This window comes from Gorilla gorilla, chromosome 14 (genome assembly GCF_029281585.2).
Source record: "Gorilla gorilla gorilla isolate KB3781 chromosome 14, NHGRI_mGorGor1-v2.1_pri, whole genome shotgun sequence".
Taxonomy (NCBI): Eukaryota; Metazoa; Chordata; class Mammalia; order Primates; family Hominidae; genus Gorilla; species Gorilla gorilla.
The window spans coordinates 31,372,476-31,385,679 of NC_073238.2; the positions used below are offsets into that span (position 1 = coordinate 31,372,476).

The following is a 13,204-nucleotide window of genomic DNA, read 5'->3' on the forward strand; positions in this document are numbered from 1 at the left end:
CACCCCTGGGCCACCTGCTGGGAGGATGAACTGGGTGGCACAGGTGACAGGCCTCACCTTGACCAGGACAGCTGCCTCAGTCATCATTTGCTGCTTTATGCAGGAGACCCCAAGAGACTGAGAGAAAAGAGAAGTGGTCACAGTGGAAGGATCCTTCTGCTGCCCAAAAGAAGCTCAGAGAACCATAGGCCGCAGCACCCCCTCACCACCTGGGTGCCTGGGCCAGAGGCAGGGGCTGCATCCAGGGCCTGCACACTGGGGGGTGACCACCGGGCTGCCCCTCCTCCCCCGCCAAGGCTGAAGGAAGTGGACCCTCCACAGGGATCCAGGCCAGATCCCCTGCTGGCACTGATCCTACATCTGCATCGCTGCTCCAACCCCCACTGCCTGTGCCACCAGCTGTGACAGTGGCCACTTGGCAGGTGAAACTAAGTCTTAGGGCTTTCATCTTGGTTCTGTCACTAGCTGTGGTTATATACTGAGGAGACAGCACCTAACTCCCGGGGCCGCTGCTGGGATCCAGGGCCCCAACTGTGCACGCTCCAGCACACTGAGCTCCATCGGGGCCATCCTGTCCTCACAGGAGAGGTTGTTTGCTGACACTGGGCATGTATTTTACTGTACCAGAATTAAGACTCTCTTAATGCCCCCTAAGAAACTACTTGGAAAATTGGCAAAATGAAAAAATAAGCGAATAATAGCTACAGAAAAATGGAAAACATTTTCCTTGCACTAAAGCTAGGAGCATAAGACACTGAGAATCTGAAGGAGACTAGCTAACACCAAACCAGTTATGGCATCCCAAGGCCATGTTAGTGGATGAGTTCTTATTTCAGAGACAAAAAAACAGGCACACGCTTCCCATTAACACAAAACCAACCTCACCTCCTTACTAATGCAGAGTGGCCAATTCCCAGATGTCCACATGCTTGAGGGCTGTGGGTGGCTTTCCTTGCATCTCAGCTGGCAGATGGCCTATTGTGGGACTTTATGATCATGTGATTTAATACTTAATAAACTCATATATATACCTTCTATTTGTTCTGTCTCTCTAGAAAACCCTAACTAATACAGACACCAAAGAAAATGGCCAAGAAAAAGAAAACTGAAAGCGGTCGGGGGTGGGGAGTGTAGAATTCAGACACTTCCAGAGGCCCCACAATTGTCTCTGAGGATCTCTAAGAAGCCTGTCTGCTGTCTAGGAAGTCAGCCCGCTCCCCGCCAAACCTGCACTGCCTCCCAGGTGCTGGTCTGGCTGCCTAAGATCCTCAGGCAAGGGCAGCCCCAGAGGGGAAGTGGCTCTCCTGAGCTCTTCCCACAGGGATCCCTGCTCTGCAGACAGGACACAGTGACTTTCTCATGGGTGACATGGAATTCTGAGCCCAAGCATGCCAGTGACAGCCCTGCTCATGGAGCTGTAGCCCTGCTGCGGGCCACAGGGCACTGCCCCCCATGGGACCTTGAGTGGGCTAGGTGCTGCCTTCAGAGGGTCTGGAGGGTCCAGCACAGAAACCCAGCCAGGGATGACTGACACCTGGCCCTGGCTCAGAAACCCTCCGACCATGCCACCCTCCAGACCAGGGCAAGTCTAGAAATGATCTCCTGATCACAACTGGATTGCATTCCTGGTTTCTTCTATTGTTGTTAAGAACATCTGTTTAATGTAAACCATAATTTTTGAACCTGATTTTGACATTTAAAAAAAAAAGTGGCTGGGTGCGGTGGCTCACACACGTAATCCTAGCACTTTGAGAGGCCGAGGTGGGCTGATCACCTGAAGTCAGGAGTTCGAGACCAGCCCGGCCAACATGGCGAAACCCCATCTCTATTAAAAATACAAAATCAGCCAGGTGTGGTGGCACATGCCTGTAATCCCAGCTACTTGGGAGGCCGAGACAGGAGAATTGCTTCAACCCAGGAGGCAGAGATTGCAGTGAGTTGAGATTGAGCCATTGCATTCCAGCCTGGGTGACAAGAGTGAAACTCCATCTCAAAAAAAAAAAAAATTATAGGAGAAACAACAAAAAAAGGAAGTGGCCTCTTTCATTACCAGAGGTGAGGCAGACAGGCAGAGCCTTCGCCTTACTTTGCAGCCCTCTGCAGCATCTGGCACAGGGTTCAAGGCACACTGTCGGAGCTCACATCGGTGTCAGGCACACATTCAAGCTAGAAATGTCCCTCTGGCAAGGCTTATCTTTTAATAATACAAATTCACAACGCAGGTGGGGCTGCAGGGCAGGCACTCTTTCCCTTCTAGTCAGGAGACTAACTTGGGAAGGTGTTGCTAAACCCCAGCAGTATGTATCAAAAGCTTTAAAAAGATTTGCACCCTTCAGGCCAGTAATTCCACATCGACAAATCTATTTTAAGGCAAAAAGCACAAATGCACCCAAATATTCATGTTAATGTGGTTCCTCCCATGGTTATTTAAAATAGCAAAAATTAGGAACACCACACATCTCTAGCCAGTAAGGGTCAGGTAACCAGGGCATGATGTGCTCATGTGATGGAGTATTACACAACCATTAAACAATGGGTTGTACAAGTTTTAGAGTTTAGAACTTTACAGTCTAGGCAGACACTAAAAACTACAGCCCTTTTTTCCCTGGTGCTAGGCAGCGGCTACGTTCTTCTTTCCCTTTTACTTTTCTGCGCTTTCTTAAATCACAGAAAATGAGCATGTGTTCCTTTTATAACAAGCAATGAAAGTCCTGCTTTATTTTTAAAACCAGAATGGCCCCCAACAGCTCCCTTCCCAGCTCACCTCTTCCTGGCTTTCCTGTGTCCTGGTCCCCTGCAGAGAAGGCCTCCTGAGCCATCAACCCTGGAAGGAGGCTGAGGATCCCTCTCTCCGGACCAGTGGGCAGATGGATTCCTGGTGTTTGGAGTCCCCCAGGTGTCTCACAAGGAACCTGTGGAGAGAGGGGAAGAGGTCAAGTGTTAAGGGGCTAACAGGATGGCAAAAAAGGCCTCCCAGCACAGCACATGGGGCATCACCTGAAGCCTCTGATACCCAGTGCACGCAGAAACCCTGGGCTGTGATTGCCACCAACAACTGTGTGACTACAAGACGTACACAACTTCAGTGAGTCTCGGACTCCTTCTCTGCAGAGAGTGGATCATCATATCCAGTAGAAGATCAACGACTAAAATACTGGAGGGTTTGTATGTACCATGCCTACTACTGTGCCTGGCACATAGCTGGTGCCTGTAAGGATAGTTCACTGCTTGTCATAGTTATCATCACCATCGTCATCACCATCACTGCCACCATCGTCATCACCATCACTGCCCCCATCGTCATCACCATCACTGCCCCCATCGTCATCACCATCATCACTATCATCACCATTACCATCAATCACTATCACCATCATAATCGCCATCATCACCATTACTATCATCGCCATCATCACCATCGCCATTTCTATCACCATCATCACCATAACCATTTCTATCACCATCATCACCATCATCATCATCACTATCACCATCACCACTACAATCATCGCTATCATCATTACCATCACCATTATCACTGTCATCATCACCATCATCATCACTATCACCATCACCACCATCATCATTACCATCACCATCACTATCATTACCATCATCATTCTCACCATCATCACTTTTTTCTGCTGGGCTGATGGACCATGACCCTAGCTTTCATTTCTGGCGGGGAGTAGCTAAGAAAGCACAAAACTCCACAGAAAACAGAGAATCTGTGTGGAAAGAATGCTGACATCTCTTCTCTCTTCCCAAGTGTGCCATGTCCACTCCTCCAGGACCATGAGCTGAACGGACCCCAGCTCAGCCCCTTCCTGTCTTTCAAGAGAGGTTGGAGGGGCTGGGCAGCCTCTGTCCGGCTGGGCTGTGCCCCCACGTCACCCAAAGTTTCTTCCTCCCTAGCCATGATGCCTTCATTTGCACCTTCTCTGTGCTTCTCTTCAGCAGGAGGGGCAGCCAGAGGGAACAGAAGCTAGCTGGGAACAAAAGCCACAGGGGAAACAGAAGTCACTGGGATATAGAAGCCAAGGGAGAAATGAAGCCAAGCCAGTAGGAAGGAGGGGAGCCTCACCACCCTCCATGTCTGCCCCGGGGACACTGCTCCAGGAATCTGGAAAATGCCCTGCTGGGAGAGGAAGTGAGGTCCACCCAGTGCTGCTTAAAGAGCCTCTGCTGCTTTAACTTCTCGATTTGTCACAATCCACAAAACAAGTGGGTAATGAGCCTGTAAGCCAATGTCACTCACTCTAGAGGGATGTGGCCATGCTCTGAGGTAGAGGGCAAGCCCTGACACCATGTGCCTCTCCCCTCAGCGGCCTCGGGGCAGGTAACTCAGTGCCTTCCTTCATCCAGAAAGGGGACAATGCACCACCTACTCCACAGGAACTCGTGAGGATGAAGCAGCAAGAAAGGGATGTGTAGAGGCAAAAGCACCAGGTCCACCCGGCAGTCAGGAGGAGAGGGACCAGCCCAGGAGCTGACAACCCATAGAGACTTCTGGTCTGAAAATGTGGGCCAGGTGTGGTGGCTCATGCCTGTAATCTTAGTGCTTTGGGATGCTGAGGTGGTATCCTTGGTATTTGAGCCTAGGAGTTTGAAGCCAGCCTGGGCAACACAGTAAGACTCTGTCTCTATAAAAAGTACAAAAATTAGCCAGGAATGGTAGCACGTGCCTGTAATCCCAGCTACTCAGGAGGCTGAGGCAGGAGGTTCGAGGAGTTCCTTGCTTAAGCCTAGGAGTTCGAGGCTGCAGTAACTATGATTGCTCTACTACACTCCAGTCTGGGAGATAGGGTGAGACCCTGTCTCAAGGAAAAAAAAAAAAAAAAAAGAAAATCAGAACCTCAATCCCCACCGGCACCTACTGAGTCAGAATCTGTTCCTAAAGACAAGCCAGGCCTGGGTGCCACTGCAGCACAGCCTGTTTAGGGCCCTTGGCCAACCCTAAGTGCCCTGTCACTAATTACCCGGGGTTCTCCATGACCCATCAGGGCTATAACTTCTGTTACAGGGGCCACAGAATCCCATCTAGAGGAGCAGCCCAAATGCATGGCTCAAGTCCCAGAGGTGCCTTCCTGCAGGCGTCTTTGCATGCGGCCACGGAGTCTGTGCTGAGGTGCTAGCTTTGACTCGCTTCTCTGGGAATTCACTTCTTCTACATTTCTAGATTATATTTGCTCAAAGAAAACGCCAAGCCTGAGCGATGGGAATCACGTATGGATCAGAGCCACCTCAACTGTGGAGGTAAGTCACTTATCCTTCACGAGCCCTGGTTACTCAGCTCTCAGGCAAAGTGCTTTGCCAGGCACATCTCAATAGCCCCCCAGACAGCTAAAGTTCTATAACCAGGAAGCCAAAGGGCCTGGCACCAGCTGTGCCTGCTTATAGAGGAAGTGGGGAAGCCCTGGAGCTCCTATCAGCACCATCATTCCACGTGAAGGGTGCAATTAAAGTCCCCCATCTGTGAGCAAACAAGAGCATGTCAGGGCTGGCTATGGCATGGGCCTCAGAGGAGACCTGGCCCTCCTCACAAGCCCACAGAGACACTGGTGGGTGGGGGACACCCCTCCCAGTGCCCTGCAAGAGTGTGCTGCAGCCAACGTTGTAGGTACAAACATCAAAACAATTCAGGACAATACCATAACTGCCCATTATTCTCAAAAACATCAAGACCCAAAATAAATGTTTGCTTGCAAATGAGTCATACCTACCTAAGGGAAACCTCCATCTACTTCTGAAATGCATGTGAAGGATGTAGTAAACAATATGAAAATTCATTTTCCAAATCACAAGATGAAAATGTATCTGTCTGAATAGTGATTTAACTTTAAGTGAACAGTTTATATAAAAGGCCACACAAACTGCTTTTTACCATATGAGAAGCTGTGCAATGTCACTTGTAGTAAGAAACAGAACCTACAACTGCAATAAGATTTCTCACCTATCCGGCTGGCGAAGGTCAAAAGTCTGGGGCATGCCTCACATGTTCCTGCTGATATAGACCAATAAGCATGTTCTCATATTCTTGGCAAAAACACACATTAGTAAAAACTTCTTGGGTAGGAGCTGTTGGTATTTTAGACACAGACACCTGTTACACGTCCTCTCCCCACAGATACGTAGGTGATGTGTATTCACTACAGCAGCCAATAGATTCAAGTCAAGCTAAGTGTCCATTCTTGGGAGACTGAGAGGAATATTCTGGCGTGCCAACAAGGACAAATCCTGTATTTGCTGATCTGGAACAATTTCCAGGATGTATATTGTTCAGCAAAGAGCACAAGTTGCAGAAGAGTATAGAGACACATCTTTTTGTGTGTGTCGAAGACTGAAGGAAATCCATAAACATGTCCCGTCTGTAATCAGAATGTTCTGGAAAGACACACAGGTCCCCGATTCCAGTGGCCATCTCTGGAGAAGCCACACTTTAGTGGCTGTGCTCGGCAGGGACAGAAGGCAGGCTTCTCACTGGAGACAAATTTTTGACTACTGAATATTTTCCTATGTATATATATTGCTACCCATCAAGAACTGTAAAGAATATTTTTAATCCAGGTGAGGCACAGCCGCTCATGCCTGTAATCCCAGCACTTTGGGAAGCTGAGGCTGGAAGACAGCTTGAGTCCAGGAGTTCAGGATCAGCCTGGGCAACAATGCAAGACTCCATCTCTTCAAAAAATAAAAACAAAAAACAGCCAGGCATGGTAGCATACGCCTGCAGTCCTAGCTACTCTGGAGGCTGAGGTGGGAGGATTACTTGAGCCCAGGTGTTCAAAGCTACATTAAGCTATGACCACACCACTGCACTCCATCCTGGGTGACAGAGCAAGACCCTATATTAAAAAATAAAAGGAGTATTTTTAATCCCACAAACTGCTTTGATTCAAATCAGAGTTATTGTAGTTTAAAATTTTATACCTGACTTTAAAAAGAATACTTTTTTTTTTTGAGACAGAATTTTGCTCTTGTTGGCCCAGGCTGGAGTGCAATGGCACAATCTCGGCTCATTGCAACCTCCACCTACCGGATTCAAGCGATTCTCCTCCCTCAGCCTCCTGAGTAGCTGGGATTACAGGCACGCACCACCATGCCCAGCTAATTTTCTATTTTTAGTAGAGATGGGGTTTCACCATGTCAGTCAGGCTGGTCTCGAACTCCTGACCTCAGGTGATCCACCCACCTCAGCTTCCCAAACTGCTGTGATTACAGGTGTGAGCCACCACGCCCAGCCAAGAATACTCTTCTGACTCTGAAAAATAAATCTGGATAGAAGGCAAGTCAAAAAAAGGGATGATATGTACAGAACTTCCAGAGAAAACTGCTAGAAGCAGGCAAGAACTTGAGGCTGTCACAGTATCCAAAAGAAGACTGAACAGAAACCCATCCTGCCCAATCTTCTGATCTGTGAAACAAGGACAGGAAAGACAGGAATGGAGACCGAGCTTGCCACAGCACTTTCAGTCCTTCAACAATCACTGCCTGGCGCTACTGCAGGAGACCCAATACACAGGGAGAAGTCTCCTCTAAGACCATCCCAGGGAAATGTAGTCCCAGGGACTAAAACAAAAGAGGCCCCAGAAATCACATTTATCCAAATAGGAAGCAGGGAGGCAAGTGTGTACAGATATTCCAGGTGACCTCCTCTGGATGGTAGTGTATAAGAGAACAGTCTTCTTGTTTTCCAACTTCTATACTAAAAGAACATTATAAAGTATAATAAAAGCAAAAAAAAAAAAAAAAAAACACAGTCTGAAAAGACAAAGCAAACATGAGAATCAGACCCAGAGATGGCAGGGATGGTGCAATGATCAGAACAGGATTTTATTATTAATATGCTAAAGTCTCTAATACAGAAAATAGCCTGCAAAAATACATAGCCAACGTAAGCTGAGAGATTGAGACACTAAGAAAGAATCAAAAGGAATTGCTAGAAATCAAAAACACTGTAATAGAACTGAAGAATGCCTTTGATGGGCTCGTCAATAGACTGGGCACGGCCAAGGAAAGAATCAGAGAGCCTGAAGATATGCCAATAGAAACTTCCCAAACTGAAACCTAAAGACAAAAAGGAACAGTGACAAAACAATATTCAAGAACTATGGGTTAATTACAAAAGGTGTAATAACATGTAATAGGAATACCAGAAGGAGAAGAAAAACAGGAAGGAACGGAGACTATAACTGAAATAATAACAGCTGAGGATTTTCAAAAATTAATGACAATAAGCAAACCACAGATCCAGGAAGTTCAAAAAATACCAAGCAGCATATAAGCCCAAAAAAAAAAAAAAATCTCCACCTAGACATACCACATCCAAACCACACACAAAAAATCAAACACAAAAGAATATATTTTAAAAAGTCAGGGAGGTCACAGGCACGGTGGCTCATGCCTGTAATCCCAGCACATTGGGAGGCCAACGCAGGCAGATCACGAGGTCAGGAGTTCAAGACCAGCCTGGCCAACATGGTGAAACCCTGTCTCTACAAAAAATACAAGAATTAGCTGGCCGTTGTGGCACTTGCCTGCAGTCCCAGCTACCTGGGAGGGTAAGGCAGAATTGCCTGAACCCAGGAGGCAGACATTGCAGTGAGCTAAGATCGCGCCACTGCACTCTACATTGGGTGACAGAGAAGACTCTCTCAAAAGAAAAAAAAAGAAAAAAGTCAGGGAATGGGCTAAAAACACCTTATCCACAGAGAAGGACAGAACTGCACTGAACTCCTCAGACGTCATGCAAGCAAGAAGAGTGTGCAGTAAAACATTTAAAGTGTTGAAAGAAAAAAAACCCAACCCACCAATCTACAATTCTGTATCCAGCAAAATTATCCTTCAGAAGTGAAGGAGAAATAAAGTCTTTATCAGACAAAAAACAATTCAGAAAATCTGTCACCAGTAAATCTGCCTTGCAAGAAATATTAAAAGAACTTCAGAGAAAAGGAAAATGATATAGGTCAGAAACTAGAATCTGCAGAAAGAAAAAAAGAGTATTAGGGAAGTAACAAGTGAGTATAAAATAAAAACTTTTTTCTTATTCTTGATCTAGCAGACAAGTTTGTTCACAACAATAATAGCAACAATGTACTTCATGACTAGAGTTTATGAGTAAGTGAATAACAATAATATTCTAAGGCATGGGAGGGAACAATTAGAAATACTGTTTCTTGCTCTACCCATAGAGTGCTATATTATTTGAAAGAGGACTTGGATTAGTCATAAACCTATACTGCATATTTAAAAACAACCATTTAAAAAAGGTTTTTAAGAAAGCATTATTGATATGCTGAAAGGAGAAAAAATGAGATCATATAAAATGCTCAACTAAAACCAGAGAAGGCATAAAAAAGAGAAGACAAAAAGCAAAAAACAAAACAAATAACGGGCAATTAACAGAACAGTTAACAAATATGATATATATTAATCCACCTACACAAATAACCACTTTAGATATCAATGGTCCTAAATATAACAACTAAAAAGCAGACACTGTTAGAGTGGATTAAAAGAAAAAAAAAAAAAACAAGGTCCAACGCAAGGTTCAACTATGGTGTCTAACAGAAACCCACTTAAAATATAAAGACACAGACAGACTAAAAGTAACAGGATAAAACAACTCTATGCCCACAAATTCAGTAACTTACATGAAACAGACCAATTCCTCAAAAGATATGCTCTGTCAAAACTCACACATGAAGAAACAGAAATCTGAATAGGTCTGTATCTATTAAAGAAACTGAGTAAATAATCACCTTCCAAAACAGCAGTGGGCTCAGATAGAACCCACTGATGAATTCCACCAACATTAAAGGGATAAAGTATATCAACTTTCTGTCTCTTTCAGATGATAGAAGCATAGGCCAGCATTACCCTAATACCAAAACCAAACACATCACAAGAAAAAAAAAACACACATTAGTATTTCTCACACAAAAAGCCCCCCCAAAACCAGCAAATCAAAGCCAACAATGTATACAAATAAGAATTATTATTATTATCATCATTATTATGAGACAGTGTCTCAATCTACTGCCCAGGCTAGAGTATAGTGCCGCAATCATAGCCCACTGCAACCTCAAACTCCTGGGCTCAAGCAATCCTCTCACCTCAGCCTCCTTAGTAGCTAGGATTACAGGGTTACTTGAAGCTTTCCCACTGAAATCAGGAAAAAGGCAAGGATGTCCCTCTCACCACTGCTTTCCAACACTGTCCTGGAAGTCCTAGCTAATACAATAAGGTAACACAAGACAAGTGAAGAACTCCTGAACTAATAATCCACCTTCCTTCCTTCCCTTCTTCCTTTCCTTTCTTTCCTTCTTTCTTCTCTCTCTCTGTCTCTCTCTCTCATCTCTTTCTCTCTCTACATTACATGCTGCTATGGTCTGATTAATAAGCAATTATATAGCAAAGATGCAGGAATACAAGGTTGATATACAAAAGTCAACTGCTTTCTTATCTACCAGAAATGAATACTTGGAATTTGAAATTAAAAACATGGTATCATTTACATTGCAAATGAAATAATTAGATCTAAATGTAACAAAATATGTAGATCTTTATGAGGGAAACCAGAAAACCCTAATGAAAGAAGTCAAATAACTAAATAAATGGAGAGATATTCCATGTTCATGGATAGGCAGACTCAGTATTTCCAGGATGCCAGTTCTTCTCAATTTCATCTATAAATTTAACACAATCCTAATCAAAATCCCAGGCCAGGCAGAGTGGCTCACACTTCTAATGCCAGCACTTTGAGAGGCCAAGGTGGGCAGATCACTTGAGTTCAGGAGTTCTAGATCAGCCTGGACAACATGGTGAAACCCTCTCCCTACCAAAAAGAAAAAAAAAATTGCCAGGCATGTTGGTGCATGCCTGTAGTCCCAGCTACTTGGGAGGCTGAAGTGGGAGGATCACTTGAGCCCAGGAGGTAAAGGTTGCAGTAAGCCAGGTCACACCACTGCACTCCAGCCTGGACGACAGAGAGAAACCCTGTCTCAAAAAAACAAAAAACAACACCAACAACAAAAATAACCTAGCAAGTTATTTTTTGGATACTGACAAATTGATTCTGAATTTTACATGGAGAAGGAAAGGACTCATAATAGCCAACACAACAGTGAAAGAGAAAAAGTCAGAGGACTGACACTACATGACTTTGAGGCCTCCTATAAAGGTACAGTAATCAAGACAGTATGGTGCTGGTGAAACAACAGACTTTAACATTAGGTATATCTCCTAATGCTATCCCTCCCCCCTCCCCCCATGTATACATATGTAACTAACCTGCACATTGTGCACATGTACCCTAAAACTTAAAGTATAATTTAAAAAAAAAATAGACTTTAATGGGACAGATTAATGGGACAGAATACAGAGCCAGAAACAGGTCCACACAAACACAGTCAACCAACCTTAGAAAAAGGAACAAAAGCAATACAATGGAGACAAGATAGTCTTATCAACAAATGGTGCTCTAACAGTTAGACATCCAAATGCCAAAAAAAAAAGAGAAAATGAATCAACACAGATCTTGCTCATTTCACAAAAAATAACTTTTAAATCATAGACCTAAATGTAAAATGCAAAATCATGAATCTCCTAGAAGATTACAGGAGAAAATCTAGATGGCCTTGGGTTTGGTAATGAACTTTTACATGCAACACCAAACACACAATCCATGAAAGAAAAAATTGGTAAGCTGGACTTCATTAAAATTGAAAATTTCTGCTGTGCAAAACACACTGTTAAGAGGATAAAAAAGACAAACCACAGACTGGGAGACAATTTTCAAAATATGTTCTGTTAAAGGACTGTTATCCAAAGTATGCAAAGAACTCAACAAGAAAACAACCCAATCACAAATAGGGCCAAATAAACAAACATCTCACTAAAGAAGATACACGAATAGCAAATAAGTACACGAAAAGATGTTCCACATTATAGCTCATCAGGGAAATGCAAATTAAAAACAATGAGCTCCCATTACGCACCTATTACGTAAGGCCAAAATCCAGCACACAGACACCAACAAATGCTGGCAACCATGTAGAAGAACAGGAACTCTCATTTATTCCTGGTGGGGATACAAAATGGTACAGCTACTATGGAAAACAGTTTGATGATTTCTTATAAAACTAAACAGGCTGGGCATGGTGGCGCCCAGCCTGTAATGCCAGCACTTTGTGAAGCTGAGGCAGGTGGATTGCTTGAGCTCAGGGGTTCAAGCCCAAGACCAGCCTGGGCAACATGGTAAAACCCCACCTCTACAAACAATAAAAAAATTAGCTGAGCATGGTGGCATGAGCTTGTAGTCCCAGCTACTTACTTAGGAGGCTGAGGTGGGAAGATGGCTTGAGCCCAGGAGGTGGAGGCTGCAGTGAGCTGAGATCATGCCACTGCACTACTGCCTGGGTGACAGAGCCAGACCCTGTCTCAAAAACAAACAAACAAACAAAAACCCAGAAACTTAAACATACTCTTACCAAATCATCCAACAATCACCACACTCCTTGGTATGCACCCAAAGGAGCTGAAAACATGTCTACACGGAAAAACCTGCACAAGGATGTTTATGGCAGCTTTATTCATAATTGCCAAACTTGGAAGCCACCAAGATGCCCTTCAGTAGGTGAATGGATAAATAAACTGTGGTACATCCAGACGATGAAATACTACTCACTGCTAAAAAGAACTATTAGGTCATGAAAAGACATGAAGAATCTTAAAATGTATATGACTAAGTGAAAGAAGCCCATCTGAAAAGTCTACATACTGTGTGATTTCAACTCCATGACATTCTGCAAAAGGCAAAGCTATGGAGACAGCAAAAAGATCAGTGGTTGTAAGAGGTTGGGAGTAGGGGGAGGGATGAACTGGCAGAGCACAGAGGACTTCAGATGAAACTATTCCGTATTACATTGCAATGGTGGATCCGCTGCAATGATGGATATGACATTCTAATGGTTCGACATTACAGTAAAAACCCGTAAAAGCCCAGTTGCCCCGGCTCATGCCTGTAATCCCAGCATTTTTGGATACCGAGGTGGGAGGATTGCTTGAGTCCAGCAGTTAGAGGTGACAGTGAGCTATAATCACACCACTGCACTCCAGGCAGGGCAACAGAGTGAGACCGTTTCAAAAAATGTATAAAGTAAAATAAACATACAATACAAGGAGTAAATCCTAGTGTAAACTA

The 13,204-nt window shown here is 44.4% G+C and overlaps 1 protein-coding gene across 2 annotated transcripts in view; it reads right to left on the reverse strand.

Annotated features, from left to right (window-relative positions):
* LOC115932675 (uncharacterized) overlaps positions 1-13,204 on the reverse strand; it is a 60,167-nt gene that overhangs the window by 19,199 nt on the left and 27,764 nt on the right. For both annotated transcript variants that reach the window (XM_063697145.1, XM_055360607.2), the window contains exon 4: positions 2,765-2,912. In XM_063697145.1, the coding sequence (XP_063553215.1) occupies positions 2,765-2,912 (148 nt within the window). The remainder of the gene's footprint in view (positions 1-2,764; positions 2,913-13,204) is intronic.